The 17,437-nt window shown below is 35.2% G+C and overlaps 1 protein-coding gene and 1 long non-coding RNA gene across 2 annotated transcripts in view; both read right to left on the reverse strand.

Annotated features, from left to right (window-relative positions):
* The window catches only part of LOC127854917 (uncharacterized), a 52,586-nt gene extending 42,084 nt beyond the window's left edge, over window positions 1-10,502 (reverse strand). The window contains exons 1-2 of the long non-coding RNA XR_008037195.1: window positions 10,416-10,502; window positions 6,059-6,318 (exon numbers count right to left, since the gene is read on the reverse strand). This is a non-coding gene — a long non-coding RNA (uncharacterized LOC127854917). The remainder of the gene's footprint in view (window positions 1-6,058; window positions 6,319-10,415) is intronic.
* The window catches only part of LOC127854914 (transmembrane channel-like protein 7), a 112,940-nt gene extending 97,842 nt beyond the window's left edge, over window positions 1-15,098 (reverse strand). The window contains exons 1-2 of the mRNA XM_052390023.1: window positions 14,484-15,098; window positions 11,318-11,375 (exon numbers count right to left, since the gene is read on the reverse strand). Coding sequence (XP_052245983.1) covers window positions 11,318-11,375; window positions 14,484-14,875 — 450 coding nt within the window. The 5' untranslated portion in view covers window positions 14,876-15,098. The remainder of the gene's footprint in view (window positions 1-11,317; window positions 11,376-14,483) is intronic.
* Between the last annotated feature and the right edge of the window lie 2,339 nt (window positions 15,099-17,437).

Consider the following 17,437-nt stretch of genomic DNA (forward strand, 5'->3'; position numbering starts at 1 on the left):
TAGGCAACTACCACTGCAAATTCTATCAATATATCCATCTTTAAAGTAAGATGAAACTATAAAGTAACACTGTCGTTTTCATTGTCAACATTTGTTTAAGTTAAGCATTATTGTGAAGGAACACTAACCTGCAATCAACTCCTTTTATCCAAATGAATATCACAATCTCACAACAAAACAAGAATGGTATATTAACAATGCATTAAAATGTATCTCCTGATGGTGTGTGCGCTTGGTTGCAGAATTGCAATGTAGTAAATTTATTAAAACTGGGATCAAATAGTCTCACCTGACAGCAATTTAATTGACAAATACACAGTGAAGTATTAAACAGATGTTAAAACAATAAGAAAGGAAACGGGGGCTCTTCTCACTGTGACATGTTGTTCTAACAGTACCCTCCACAGTGAGAAGGGTCCTTTCACACCTCTGGGCTAGGACCATTTCCTGGAGCCTAATTATTGATGGGTACCCATTTATGCATTACTTGTGGCAATAACTTAAACAAGAGCACCGCCTTGCGGGTGCAGACCGCTCATCTATTTTCTTTTTAAAGGTGAAGGGACTCTCATTTTCAATCACAAATGAGGGAGGGGTGGAGTGAAGAGGGGTGCATTGTGTGGGGGCTGGGGCATTTATTACATTATCTTCGAAAAAAAGGAAAAAAAAAAATCGGGGGGGGGGGGGGGAGGGGGGGGGAGGGGGGGGTGGGGGTGGGGGTATTCTTGGGTGCGATGGTTGGACGGTATTTCAAACATAAAATAATAAAAATAAATATTTGTGTTTTTTAACTGTTTAAAAAAAAAAATGGGGGTGTGAGGTGGGGGGGGGGGGGGGGGGTATAGTGTGAGGGTGTGGTGGTTATTTGTGAGATGATCTTACAAAAAAAAAAAAAAAAAACAAGGGACAAAATTGTCACAAAACCAGGTTTTCATTGTGAAAAAAAAATCTGATAAAGGGAGAAAACTCAAACTGAACTTTTGAAATGACCAAAAAAAATTAACCCCCTTTGTAAGTTTTTTTTTTTTTTAAATCTATTTTTAGTCGTGGCGACCTTGACATTGGAGATATTGACGTGATTCTTTCGTGGGACACACCGTCCCATGATGGTGAACAAATGTGCCAAATGATTTTAAAATCTCACAATGAATGACATAGTTATGGCCAGGACAAGCTCATTTATGGCCATTTTTGACCTTTGAACTCAAAGTGTGACCTTGACCTTGGAGATATCGACGTAATTATTTCGCGCGACACACCGTCCAATGATGGTGAACAAATGTGCCAAATGATTTTAAAATCTGACGATGAACGACATAGTTATGGCTCGGACAAGCTCATTTATGGCCATTTTTGACCTTTGAACTCAAAGTGTGACCTTGACCTTGGAGATATCGACGTAATTATTTCGCGCGACACACCGTCCAATGATGGTGAACAAATGTGCCAAATGATTTTAAAATCTGACAATGAACGACATAGTTATGGCCCGGACAAGCTTATTCCGCCAGCCCGCCAGCCAGCCCGCCGCATTCGCCAATCTAATAACCAGTTTTTTCCTTCGGAAAACCTGGTTAAAAAAAAATTTAGGGGGGGGGGGGGGATTCGGGTGGGGGGAGGGGGGATGGGGGGGGGATTCTTGGGTGCGATGGTTGGACGGTATTTCAAACATTAAATAATCAAAATAAATAGGTTTTTTTTAACCGTTTGAAAAAAAAAATTGGGGCAGGGGTTGGGTGGGGGGGGGGTATAGTGTGAGGGTGTGGTGGTCATTTGTGAGATGATCTTAAAAAAAAACAAAAAAAAAAAAAAAAAAGTGGGGGGGGGGAATTCTGGGGGGGGGGGGGGGGATTCCGGGTGGGGTGGCACGGGCGATGGTTTGGGTGGCGTCTATTGTGGTATGTCAGGTAAGAGTAGTTTTGTCAAAGTATCAATCAAATCTAATCATAAATAAAGAATCTAATCATAAATAAAGAAGTTATGGCAATTTTAGCAAAATTTAATAATTTGACCTTGATAGTCAAGGTCATTCCAAGTTCAAGGTAAAATTCAACTTGCCAGGTACAGTAACCTCATGTTAGCATGAAAGTATTTGAAGTTTGAAAGCAATAGCCTTGATACTTAAGAAGTAAAGTGGATCGAAACACAAAATTTAACCATGTATTCAAAGTTACTAAGTCAAAAAAGGGCCATAATTCCGTAAAAATGACATCCAGAGTTATGCAACTTGTCCTTTTACTGTACCCTTATGATAGTTTGCGAGTGTTCCAAGTATGAAAGCAATATCTATGATACTTTAGGGGACCAAAACACAAAACTTAACCAAACTTTCAATTTTCTAAGTATAAAGGGCCCATAATTCCGTCCAAATGCCAGTTAGAGTTACATAACTTTGCCTGCATCGTCCCCTTACGATAGTTAATAAGTGTTGCAAGTATGAAAGCAATAGCTTTGATACTGTAGGAATAAAGTGGACCTAAACACAAAACATAACCAAATTTTAAATTTTCTAAGTATAAAAAGGACACATAATTCTGTCAAAATGCCAGTCAGAGTTACATTACTTTGCCTGCACAGTCCCCTTATGATAGTTAGTAAGTGTTGCAAGTATGAAAGCAATAGCTTTGATACTTAAGGAATAAAATGGACCTAAACACAAAACTTAACCAAAATTTTCAATTTTCTAAGTATAAAAAGGGCACATAATTCTGTCAAAATGCACGCCAGAGTTATCTAACTTTGCCTGCCCAGTCCCCTCATGATAGTAAGTAAGTGTACCAAGTTTGAATGCAATAGCATTGATACTTTCTGAAAAAAGTGGACCTAAACGCAAAACTTAACCAAAATTTTCAATTTTCTAAGTATAAAAAGGGCACATAATTCAGTCAAAATGCACGACAGAGTTATCTAACTTTGCCTGCCCAGTCCCCTCATGATAGTAAGTAAGTGTACCAAGTTTGAATGCAATAGCATTGATACTTTCTGAGAAAAGTGGACCTAAACGCAAAACTTAACCGGACGCCGACGCCGACGCAGACGCCGACGCCGACGCCGACGCCAAGGTGATGACAATAGCTCATAATTTTTTTTCAAAAAATAGATGAGCTAAAAATAAGTAGATAAGTAAACTATTCAATATCAAATATATTTTACATAACATTAATATTTACAGGGCTTTTTTTCCTTCTTTGCGAGTGGCCCTGGAAGGACATTTTAAAATGTTGATAGGGACAATTCACAAACCTAACATGGCCGTGAATTTTTTACAAAATTGGCCGTTTTTCACAATTTTAACAATTTCACGACTCAGTTTTTCACAATTTTAAGAAGTTCGCGACTCAATTTTTCACAATTTTGAATAGTTCACGACTCAATTTTTCACAATTTTGAAAAGTTCGCAACTAACTTTTTCACAATTTTAAAAAGTTCGCGACTCATTTTTTCACAATTTTAAAAAGTTTGCCACTCATTTTTTCACAAAGTGAGGGGGCCAGGGCCGCTTCACAAACTAAGGAAAAAAAGCCCTGATTTAATTCTTCTATGTATGAAGTATTATTAAACTGGAGCTTCAACAGTGCTATTCACTATTATAATTGAATTCCAAAGTTCAAACTGTAATTCATCTATAAAAATGCATCTTATATATGGTATTATATGCAGCTTTGTTTCACTATAGATTAATTCACTTTGTTAAAAACACATCAACATGTGAATTTTAAAGCATACATGCAATTATGAACAGTGACATAAAATATTAATAAGAAGTAGCCATAACATTTTTTAAACAACTTGGTATACATCTTTTACTATGGATAAACAGGTGCAAGTCATTAATTTATGAAATATCCATGTGGATGGGATGATGAGTCTTTGTACAAATGGTATTTGTCCTAAAGAAGTCAAATGATTTCCTTGTTTTAATGTTATTAATATTTTAAATGGTATGTTTCACTTTGAAAATGACTTTGGGTTATGCCAATGAAATATGTGTTGAATTAAAATAATCAGCAAGTAGCCACTTCAATATTCTGGCCTTTTCATTTTAACATTTCCTAGTACGAAGTCAAGAAGATTATCAGATAGCCCCAAGCTAGTGGACCACAAGTTTTATTGCGCACCCTACTGTGCCCTGTCTGCAGTCCCAAGCATTCAACACAACTAAGCATATTCAGCTTCAGCAATGATCTGCTTAATCTCTCTAAAATCTGACCATGAAAAAACTAGTGCTCATGTTTACACACCTATTTAAAATTAATTTCAATATGATTGTGAACTTACTTTTAATGGTAATCCATTGTTGTTTGTCAAGCAATAATAAATTTCCAGTGTCACACAGTGTGATACTGCGTCAGGAAATGCAAACTCTGACTATGACTCATAACTGTAAACAATGTAAAATTTGGAGAAAAACAAAAACAAATTGTAATTAATGTTCTTCTTGTATATTAATTGAAAAAAATGTTTTACTGCTAGCCACACTAATCAATCAAGTTTTTCAAATAGGCTTTTAAATGCTGACACAACCATTATTTATATGTAAATAGGAATGTTACATGCAAAGTATGATTTGATCAATCAATGCAAATAACATATAAACAAACATGCATATAATTTTAAGTATGTGTATTTTACGAAATACGGACATTAACTTGTTCATGACTTTTCACTAGGCGGACAAATAACCAGCCAGAAAAAATACAGGGCATAAAATTACCCGTTCATTAACAGTTGAGGGCGGACATTTACCCTGCTGTGAATAACGACGAAGAGAAATCCGGGTATTTTTGTAGTTAATTCATGCATGGTATATCGCGAATATTAACAAACTGTGGGCACTGTTTTATATATAATTTTAATTATGTCGTTTGTAATCACACAAACAATTGAAGGATAGCCAAGGCAAAGCAAATCAGATAATTAATCCATTTAAATGTTAAAAACCAAAATGTCCTTACTACTTATTAATACTCAACATGTGCTTTTTAAATCCGACTCCTGTCTACAGCTCAATAAGTTGAGAAAAGAAATTTAATCTTTATTTTAAATAGTAAGCCTGAATACGACTTTTGTCTATAGCATAATGAAAACAATAAACAGGATATCTACAAGTAAATAAGGGACTGGGTAAATGTCCGCACAGAACTTTTAACGCTTGGGTAATTGTCCGCATTGTAATTTTTCTGGCCGGGTATTTTTCCGCCGAGTCAAAAATAATGAACAGGTAAAGGTCCCACCAGGTAAATGTCTTTGTCTATTTTATCCGTCAATAATAATTATTTTTTCCCATCATAAATTATTTGTGTTATTACCATCTTGATTAATTCTAACTACCAACTATCTTTCAAATGGGTAAATTATCTTGATAACGATGTTTGAGATTCACAGCTTGAATATATAATGTAGTGATACTAATGTGAGCATGTAATATGCAATATGTTTATTATTGCTTCAAACAGGAAAATTGAATTACGTGTCAATGGTTATCGAACAGTTTGAATAACAGTAATGAACTATATATTATGCAGGTTTTTTTTTTCCACTTTTTGGGAAGATAGTCCATGGCTTTGGAATTGGGAATTTTATCGGCGTTTTCAAGAAATTTGGAAAATAAATTCAGGATTAAAAATTTTCGCGCAAAAAGTCTACTGAATTGGGGAAAACTAGTTTGATATAAGTTTTAATAATAATTCAGATTAACAGAATAAAATCAAATAAATCCTTATTGTAAACTTTTTTTAGATGTAATTGAAATAAAATTGAGATAAAATAATCATTAGACACTTAAAAAAAAAAATAAAAAAAAATAATTTTTTTTTTGGAAATTGGGATTTTTTTTACCAAATTTTGGGAAAAAAGTATACTTTTTGCCATTGGGAACATAGCCGTTATTCGGCTATAAAATCGGGCCAAAAAAAAACCTGTTATGTATATGGTGTGTAGCCGAATTTCTAAAGGTAAGTGGTCTGAGGCAACACCGCACAAACAAACAAAAACAGTAATACAATTAATCAAAAACGCAAATCATACAAGGGTTATTAAAGAATATTAATAAACTTACCATTTCTGTTGTTCATTGTGTATGGTAAATCCTTGTTGGTGGCATTCTCTTCATTTTCGCAATTATACATGAGCTCCAATTAATCTCTGTCTATAAAACAGCTAAATTTCAATTGCTAAATTGCTTTCATTGTCATACCACATCAAACAAAACTGCTGCATTGTATAGCTATGGCTTGTCTCCGGACATGGCTGTCACAGTGTGTGCAGACTTCATTTTGAATTTGCAGCACATTGAGTCTTACTTTTCTCTTATAAAATCTGAAACACAAGAATTCATATTAAAATACCCGTGTCTTTCTTTTGAACAATTATTAGACATTGTTAATGTCATGGAAACATGAACAGGGCTGGGTATACACTTGAAAGCACCATCTATTAAAGTAAATTTGTGCATAACCAATGTATTCACAAATATTTTTTACAAGTGTTGATTAGTTCTTTTCAGGGTCTTCCCCAGGCCATTTAAGCGCCCCTTACCGGGGCGCTTGAATTTCGAAATCAGAGTCCCCGGGGCGCGTGAAATTTTCCGATCAGTGTATTCTTCAGTAAAAGAAAGTGGAGATTGTCCAAAAAAATCAAGGTTTCCCCATCAGTGTATCAATATTTCCTGTTTTAAAAGAGCACTCGGTACCTACTTTCACAAGTTATCGCCATAAACACCACATGGGGTAATGGATAATCCACTAATAAGAGAATAGCGTGACGCGCGTATCGATTATTCTAGCCACATTACATGGTCATTTAAATCCTGACAAGGATGTATCTGGTAACTTTCCAGTCGTCAAACTGTGAAGTTCATCGTCCAATCGGTTACGCGAATGCTTGTGAGGGCGGGGTTTAACTATCGACCATTATTTTTGATTGACGTCGGGCATGAAGTAAGAGTTTATCGCAGCTTGATTAGCAAGTAGTGTAATATAAAACCGGTAAATAGTACAGTACAGAACATTAAAGACGGTTTCGGGCATCATCATCACACCTTTTTACTGTAAACAAGTGTTACCTATGATTCATAATTAATACGAGAAATTAATTGCAAGTGGTAAACAATTAATTATTATAGCGGTTACAATTATGTGATAACAATTTATTTAATTCCAGTACATGTATATTTCATCATGTCCATTAATAGAACTGATTCACCTCGTTTTTCTGACATTTATTCGACACGTAATGCGCTTTAACAAATTTTGGTTGAATTAATTACGCACACGTGTAAATGTTTCGTCCGATAATCGATAGTTAGAAGACTGATGATGGCAACCGGCCGTGATCCTCGTGGACAACGTGAATTTCATGCATAATTCCGCCAAAACATTTATTCGACTCGTAAAACAAATTATCGTTGAATTTATAACGCAACGGTTAATATTTGTTGAAATCTCAAATGGGAATAATTAAATTTGTAATCCGAAACCCATTACCGTAAGTCGATGTTAACGCGTTTTTAATCCGAAACACACTTCCGAATGTAAATGTTACCGCAACGTTAAATATTTTTGCTTCAAATTAGCAGTGCAAATTTATTTTGTGTCGAATCTTTTTCTCAATTAAAAAGAGCGCGAAAATTATGCAGCATGTACAACGTCGCGTCTATTGTATACAAATGGCGTGTATTGAGCGTTTTAACAAGCACACAACTGGTCAGAGGATTGACGCATATTCAGAGGCAATATTTCATCAAATCTATAAATAGTCACTCAAAAAATGGCAAGGTTGTTAAAGAAATAACTGAAAGCTTTTATCGTAAATATTTACCAAAAAGAGATTGATAAAAACGGAATAAACGGGATTATCGGGTAATAAATAGAAACTTGAAAAATAGTAAGTATAAAGTAATAGAGTCCGGTTGAAACGGATGTATTGGGGAATCGTTCGAGTCGGGATTTTACTATCTGTGCGGAAAAGTTTTAAAACAATTAAACAATATAAAAAAATATATTTTTAAATGAATGGGGGATTTTTTTGAAGAGTCATAGCGCACCAAATGACGTCTTTTGACGCTGTTTTTCTTTGAGTTATAACGTTCCACAGAACGTGAATTGACACGTTAAATTAAAAAAAATCAACGTAGGGAGGGGGCACCCCTCCCGAACCCACCCCCGGGGCGCCTGAACAAATTCCTGGGGAAGGCACTGGTTCTTTTCTACATGTGCTTGCCAGACCATACAACTAGATTTTCAAATAACTTGCACGGACCAACATTTTCCAGGGGCAATATGACATCCATTAATGCTGTAACACTTTGAATTTGAGAAATATCAAGTATATACAGACAAATAATTTTTCTGAAAAACATTTATCGTTTGTTGATCATTGGCATGGCCTAATATTTCATAAGTTAAATTGCTACCCTGGAGGAGTGTGTTTAAAAGCCTTAAGGCCCAATTGTGTGCGAAACAATAAGAAAAAAATATAATAGGATTATACAAACTTAAGTTGATAAACTCGTATTTGTTTATTGTACTAATGTGGATTATGTTCGATAGCTGGGGTATTTTGATAGTTTTACTCTTGTAAAAATCTGCACTGAACGTTCGGTCAGACAAGAGCCGACCTAGCATTTCTTCGAGTTTGAGGAGTGTTTTATAGTAGTTTATGTTGGCAAATAGCCGTTTGTGTCATTGTTCATCACGAGGCAAACTTTACCAACAAAATGGTACATAGTTTACGAAAATCGACCGCCCTTTAGGTATATAATGGCTTTAAAATGTTGCTGTAGGTGATTTTCCTGTGTCCAGAGATACATACCTTGTATATATATATATATATATATATATATATATATATATATATATATATATATATATATATATATATATATATATATATATATATATGTCATCTTAAGCTTAACTCTTATTTGTATGCCCCCTTCTTCAAAGAATCGGGGTATATTGTTTTTGACCTGTCTGGCTGTCTGTCATTCTGTTTGAATGTCTGTCCCAAAACTTTAACCTACCCGTCAATAATGCAAAAGTTATGACAATACTTCAACCTACCCGTAGCCTACCGAAAGGTTAAAGTAGTGTCATAACTTTTGCATTATTGATGACAGCATCTTGATATTGGACATGCATTTGCATCTCATGGAGCTGCACATTTTGAGTGGTGAAAGGTCAAGGTCATCCTTCAAGGTAAAAAACAATCCAAGGGAAGTAATAAGCTTTAAAAGGGAGATAATTTCTAAACCTGCCAGATGATAAATAGAAATTTTATTTCAAAGCGGCGCAATAGGGGGCATTGTGATTCTGACAAACACATCTCTGTTTTTTTTTGTTTATTTGTCTTAAAACAAATTACATTTTATTGGTTTGTTCAGTTACATATTTTATGTCAATGATGTAAAGGTTTTGTCCCACAATAATGATTATTTGCAGACATGTACAACTCATGTTATCTACAACAGACATCTTATTAGTTTTTGCCCGTAAATTAGGTAGCACCTATAATCCTATTAGTGTAGGAGGAGATATTGGCCAGGACGGACGGACGCACGGACATACGGAAGGACAGCGGAGATAACCAAAATATCCCCACCTTTGTTTCAAAAAGCATGGGGATAATTTAAGAACGATTGGACGGAAACATTAAACAGTGCTCACACGAAAGCACGTGCGACAGTTGGATAGCCTCGGCCGTCTTCGTTGATATACAATGTTCAATGTAGTTCCGGAGTATTCAGATTAACCCAACAACACCAGGCGTCACAAGGACAAACAACAATTGAGGAAGACATATGAGAACAAACAGAAAAGTCAGCGCCTGCCCCTTGCCAAATATACGTGTGCTTGTACTTTAACTATGGAACGGCGCATGTAAAATCAATATAGCTAAAACACTGACACATTGATAAATGTCAAACTGTGACACTTATTTTATTAATTAATGAAAACTTAAGGTACAAACTTGCTTACATGTGTGAACAATCAACTGTTTATACCCCAATATGCATATGATAATATATGGGGAACGACCCTGGGGCGAATGGACACAGGGCGAATGTGAAACTAGGGCGAACGGACCAGATACCGTGTTTAAGTGACTTGGCCACGCGCCCAACACCTGTGAGTCAGAAATGCAGTCATGAAGATTTTTAGTTTTAAAAAGTGAATATTTCAACTTACATATTAAACCGTCACAACCAATCAATTAATAATCAATTATTTTAAATGATTCAACTTGACAGAGTAGTAAACAGTAAAAGTACACTTATAACTAACGCGTTTTAATTAAAAAACGATCGTCCCACAATTCGCGAAAATAGGTTGCCCTTTTTAAAACAATATTTGTGTGGTTAGAATTATTACTGACTAACATTTTAATGAATTCTTATGTCATTTTAGTGTACTTACATACGATATAAACGAACATTACGGCTATCATTGAATAAAAAACAACAAAAAAAAACGACACTTTCCTTCTTTTTCCCTCAATTGTTTAGGTGTTCTTAAAATATTTTAGTTGTAAAAAACTGTTTCCATCGATATTAATTACGAAAAATTTCGTCGTTATCAAACACGGGAATTAAGTCGGACAATAAAATTGTGAGCGTGTCTCACGTCGATCCCCTCATCTACATGTATTATTGAATTATGTTTATTCCACAAACAGTATCATATTTTTTATGTTTGTTTCAGTATTTTTTTTAGGATTTGCAATAAGAGATGATATTTTTTAAATATATTTTAGTTGGATACACAATAAAAGTTAAAAATAATAATAATGTTCAAACTGAAAATAACATAATTATAATCACAAAAAATACATTGACCAAGCGGGATTCGAACCAGAGACCTTTCGATCCCTAGACCAGCATCCTACCACTAGACCACTGTTGCGACTATAGCGTAAAATGGATAACACAGAGATAACCAAATATCTATAACACACAGATAAGCGAGAATCTATAAATACATATTTTAGGACACACCTACCTGTGTTAGGCTCCGCCCATTCAGCGCTTTTTCAGCGGTTTGGACGAATGCGCATGCGAACCGATTAATCGCGTTAAATCGCTTAAAAAGTGGTTGCGCAATTCAGCGGATGAAAACCGATTAAATCCGTTTAAAACGCGTAATAACCGCTGAAAATCTATTAAGCGCTTAAATCGGTTTAAAACGCGTATTTTTTAGCGATTTTTTACCGATTAATCGCGGAACAAAATCGCTAACTCTGTACGCTGTTTATGAAGTATTTAAATTATATATTGTTCAACTCATTCTTTCAATTAAAGAATGCATGAACATGTGCTTACACTTCTTATTGGCTTTAATCCATCAGTTGGCTTGACTTGACCCTCTAACAACAATTTTCTGAAAATAGAGAAAATAATAAAAATGCATACTAATCGTTAATTGTGCTCACTTATTCTGACTTGAAAGAAGAAAGAAAATCCTTGTAAATAAACTAAAAAAGCAGACATTACAAATAATAACTATTAAGATGCACTTGACTTAAATATCTAGAAAAAATAAAATAAAACAATCTCTAAACTTTAAGCTTAAAAGATTATCTAAAAAGTCTTACAGATGCACTTACCTAACTACCCTTAATATTAATTAGAAAGTGTCACAAATGCTTTGCACTTAAATTAATGCTCTAACAAGAGGGCCAAGATGGCCATAGTTCGCTCACCTGAGAGGAGTCGGTTCATTCAATCTTAACCAAATGTCAAACTTGACCTAGATATTGTCCAGACAAACATCCTGGTCAAGTTTCATCATTATTTTAGCTGCGAGTCATGATCAATGTACCTAGGCGTAAGCATTCTTGAGATATCATCCGGAAACCATTTTTCTAAGTTGAGTCACCGTGACCTTGACAGACATTGTGTGAATACGTTTTTTGGCACTGTGACCTTGACCTTTGACCTAGTGACCTGATAATCAATAGGGGTCTTCTGCAAGTCATGATCAATATACCTATGAAGTTTCATGAACCTAGGCATAAGCGTTCTTGAGATATCAACCATAAACCATTTTACTATTTCAGGTCACCGTGACCATGACCTTTGACCTAGTGACCTGAAAATAAATAGGGGTCATCTGCAAGTCATGATCATTGTACCTACGAAGTTTCATGATCCTAGGCATAATCGTTTTGAGTTATCATCCAAAAACCATTTTAATATTTCAGGTCACCGTAACCTTGACATTTGACCTAATGACCTCAAAATCAATAGGGGTCATCTTCGAGTCATGGTCAATGTACCTATGAAGTTTCATGATCCTAGGCAAAAGCGTTCTTGAGTTATTATCTGTAAACCATTTTACTATTTCGGGTCACCGTGACCTTGACCTTTGACCTAGTGACCTGAAAATCAATAGGGGTCATCTGCGAGTCATGATCAATGTACCTATGAAGTTTCATGATCATAGGCCTAAGCGTTCCTGAGTTATCATCCGGAAACAACTTTACTATTTCGGGTCATCGTGACCTTGACCTTTGACATAGTGACCTGATAATCAATAGGGATTATCTGCGAGTCATGATCAATGTATCTTTGAAGTTTCATGATCCGAGGCATAAGCGTTCTTAAGTTATCATCAAGAAACCATTTTACTGCTTTGGGTCACCGTGACCTTGACCTTTGACCAAGTGACCTGAAAATCAATAGGGGTCATCTGCGAGTCATAATCAATGTATCTATGAAGTTTCATGATCCTTGGCTTAAGCGTTCTTGAGTTATCATCCGAAAACCATTTTACTATTTCGGGTCATTGTGACCTTGACCTTTGACCTAGTGACTTCAAAATCAATAAGGATCATCTGCGAGTCATGATCAATGTACCTCTTAAGTTTCATGAACCTTGGCATAAGCGCTATTGAGTTATCATCCGGAAACCATCTGGTGGACGGACGGACCGACATGAGCAAAACAATATACCCCCTCTTCTTCAAAAGGGAGGGGGGGCATAATGGGAAAACTGCCCCCCTCCCTCCCAGCAGCCATGTTATTCAACAGACCGGAACTATTTTTGAACTCAACTCTCGTATCAAGTAAACAAATGTTCTGAGCAAATTTCATGAAAATTGGGCCAAAAATGTGACTTCTACTGTGTTCACATGTTTTCATTATATACATAAAGAGAAAAATGCCCCGCCCACTGGCGGCCATGTTTTTTCACCGATCCCTACCATTTTCAAATTCGTCCGAGATATCAATAAAACCAATGGTTTGACCAACTTTCATGATGATTGGGCAAATATTGTGACTTCTAGAGTGTTTACAAGGTTTCTCTATATCAAAATAGGGAAAACTGCCACTATATACATATAGAAAAAAATGCCCCGCCCACTGGCGGCCATGTTTTTACCGATCTCAACCATTTTTGAACTCGTCCGAGACATCAATTGAACCAATGTTTTGACTAACTTTCATGATAAATGGGAAAAAAATTGTGACTTCTAGAGTGTTTACAAGGTTTCTCTATAGCCAAATAAGGAAAACTGCCCCGCCCACTGGCGGCCATGTTTTTCAACGGATCGGAACCACTTTTGAACTCAACCAAGAAATCATTAAGACAAACATTTTGACAAAGTTACATGAAGATTGGGCATGAAATGTGACTTCTACAGTCTTTACAATGTTTTGTTTTTTTGACCTGGTGACCTAGTTTTTGACCCTGCACAACCCAGTTCCGAACTCGGCCGAGATTTCATTGGGACAAAGCTTCTGACCAAGTTTCATGAAGATGGGACAAGAAATGTGGCCTCTAGAGTGTTTACGAGCAAATGTTAACGGATGGACGGACGGACATACGACGGACAAAGACCGGTCACAAAAGCTAAAAAGTGTACACATTTTTAATAAAAATAAGAAAGCACTGCACTAAATAGAATTATATATCAAATTGTGTCACTGTGAACATTATATAAAGGTTTATATCACCTTTATAATAATATTATAAAGTTAATAATTAAAATTGTCAAAAATTAGATGAATTCATATTGGCTTTGTTATTGAGCTTCAGACAGACGTGCTGTCCTTCAGTCTGCGGCCTCAAGCCAACACAGCTGTATTCACCTCAATAACAGACCCAATATGAATCCAACTAATTAATAACATTATATTACTAAGATGAATTGTAAGTAAGATGAGGATGAAATAAAATATTTAATTACATTTTTCAGTTAATATCCTACCCCATCTAAATTTCCAAATGAGGTTCCAAACAAGAGTTAATTTTAATTGGAACAAGAATGCAGTTCTTCCAAGTACTTATTGCATCTCACGTTGATCTATATGTACTTATACTATTCACATTAATCTTGCATTATAGCTTCCTTAATTTGTTTACACCTGATAATCAAGTCATTTACTCTTAGTGGTTTTTCCTTTATCCAGCCTAGAAGTATAAAATATACACATATTCATATTTTCATAAATGTGCTTCTTTTTTTCTCAATTTTGTTATTACCTTCGCTCACCCAAATATGGCGTGAGAGCACGATTATGGGTAACATCCCTTGTCTTCGTCTTGTGACGTGACTTATAGACAAACACCTTTTTTTTAATCTCCTCTACGGGTTGTAACGGTACAACTGCCTCATTGTCTCTCAGATCATCCTCCAGAGGGGACGGTGGTGGTGGAGGGTTGGTAGGCTGTTCAGGAGACTTGGGTTTGTTCTTTGGGGATTTCACTTCCGGTTGGAATATCGGTGTCGGCGGTGGAGTGGCCTTGTATGTGATGGGGGTTGCCGGCGCTGAGGGTGGTCTATCTGTATCTATATCCTGCAGGGAGTACCCATTCGCTTCATCAGTGGGACCCCATGTATCTTTCATCGAGGTCACAAACCCTGTACTACACATACTTGTTTGTCTTTCAAAGTCAAATCAACTTCACAGAAAACTGTTGTGTTGTTCCTTGTAAGCTTACAGCAGGATGATTATATAGTAGTTAGACGAACTCACACACAACTCTTGTTGTTCCTCTTATTTTCATATTAATTTAATTTTAAAATAACTTACTGATACAAAACTTAAAAATTACATCCAGTAAAATATACCCTTTTCTTCAAACAAGCAAACAAAACGCACTGTTCTTCAGTTTAATTATTAGCAGATCAGATAAAGCCAAGCTGTGTCCCGTGTTTTTGTGACGTAACGAAACCTAATCTAGCATGACAATCTCCAATCTCTTGCATATGGAAGCATATTTGTGCCACTACTTACCAGATGTAATAACGTGAAAATAATGGCGGATTTCGCGAAAAAAAAACGTTTTTCTCGATAACAGATAAATGTTCACGAAAAGAAAATAAATTATGTTAACACGAATTTTTCCCTGTTAGTGCTCTAAACTGCCCCCACATAAAGATAAATTAAAGTTTTTACGAAAATAAATCACTTATCTCGAAAACAGATAACTTTTCATGAAACCTTACTTTTCGTGAAAACTTTTCACGAAACCTTAAAAAATTCGCGAAAATTGCCAGATCTAAAAATAGATGCACTTCAGAGCCTTTAACGTGAATACCTAACGTGGTGTTCTACGCGTGGTCTGTTAGTATGTTTTAATTAACTTATACAAAATAGATCTATTAATTGTATAATATAGTGATATTAATTGTTATTAAAAATGTTTGAAATGTGTTTGTTCTACACTTCTTTTATAAATATAATTTGGGAAGGCACGTATTCATAAAAATCAATGTTTTCATTGGTAAACTTATATTTTTTGTTACAGCTGTCCCAGAGCTTTTTTTTACTTTTTGCTGTGTCTGAGGCACTTGATAAAACCTTGTAAGACCTAAATTATTTAACATGAAGTGTTAAAAGTGTTAGTATGTGAGTGTTTTTGTTTTTTTCTTTTCAGAGTATTACCTATCCTAGAATTCCAACATGCCAGATTTTCAGAGATAGATATTGCGATACCTTTTTAGACTGTGAGCACATGCTGTGCTACGTTTGCAGCTGCAAAGAAAGGGGTTCGATATGCCCCATTTGCAAGTGTCAGTTCAACATGTCAAAAAACGGTTTTACTTAATAAAACTATATTTCTTGGACTGATTTATGGCGAGGGAGTAGTTGGGTACGATTGATTAACCAATGAAAACCAAGATGTTTTTTTTATACAGCAGTAACCAAGCTCATACTATGTACTATGTAGTTTTAATCAATATTTAATGAAAAGTATTAAGAAATACCCAAGGAGGGTGACACTCATGATATTATGATGTTTTTTCATTATTTTGGAAATTAGGTTTTACACACTTGAGCACAAAGTATTTCTTCTTTTGATTTTCTTGCTGTCCTGTTGGTAAATAGTTTTACATAGACTTATTTAGCGCCATCTTGGCCTTGTATATTTGACTTGAGGGTTTTAAACATGAGATGCCAGCATATATGTTCATGTATACTTGTGTACTGTTGGATTGTGTTTTATAATTGCTATGTTTTTACAATTCTTATAAAGCACTTATTAAACCAGAGTATCTTAAGTGTGGATATTAATTTGTTCAAATTTGGATATTGATTTCAAATTTCTAAATGTCAGATTGACATTACATTGGTAAATATTTGGATATTTTTATATATAACATAGTTTGTTGAAATTTTTCCAGATTTCATTTTTTACACAATGAAAGTGTATATTTTAGCAATAGTGTCAAATGAACAAATTTATGACAATGGAAGTCATTTTTGATAAGGCTGAAAATAATGAATATTGTAAAATTAACTATAAAATACATTTTCAATTCATCCAAACATTGCTTGATAGCTGGTAGAAATATTCCTGCTAATGAAAAGAAAACTGTGTCCCTTTATGTAAAACGGTAATTTTTTTAGAATTTTATTCTTGAGAACAAAGTTAAAACTTAAGTTTTCTGATAAAAAATGTATTCTTTTAGTAACATTTAATACAATGTTAATGTATATAATGAACATAAATGTTATACATTGTCATCTTTGAGATTATTAAATAAAGCTTACTCAGTTTAAAAGGCCTGTCTGTGAAGAGTTTGAAATAGTTCTGTATTACACAAATTTTCAAGTTTTTTTCGCATTTTATATCCTTCAGTTTAAGTTGTTATCCCCCCTGATAGGTCGGAGGGGGATATGGGAATCGCGATCGTCCGTCCCTCTGTGTGTCCGTTCCTTTTTTGTCCGGATCATAACTCTGCCATTTATCACTAATCAAATTTCACTCATCCTGCAACGAAGGCTCCCTACTATTAGACGATGTGTCTCGCCGTAAATTAAGATTGCTACCCCCAAGATCAATGTCACACTTATAGGTCAAATGTCCATATATGACAATATGATAGTGTTTCGCGTCCAGAGCATAATTTCGTCATTTATCAAGCAAATTTATTTTAACTTGGCAAAAGTGATCCCCATCATAAGACGATATGTCGCGCTTTACAAACC

The sequence above is a fragment of the Dreissena polymorpha genome, chromosome 13 (assembly GCF_020536995.1).
Source record: "Dreissena polymorpha isolate Duluth1 chromosome 13, UMN_Dpol_1.0, whole genome shotgun sequence".
Taxonomy (NCBI): Eukaryota; Metazoa; Mollusca; class Bivalvia; order Myida; family Dreissenidae; genus Dreissena; species Dreissena polymorpha.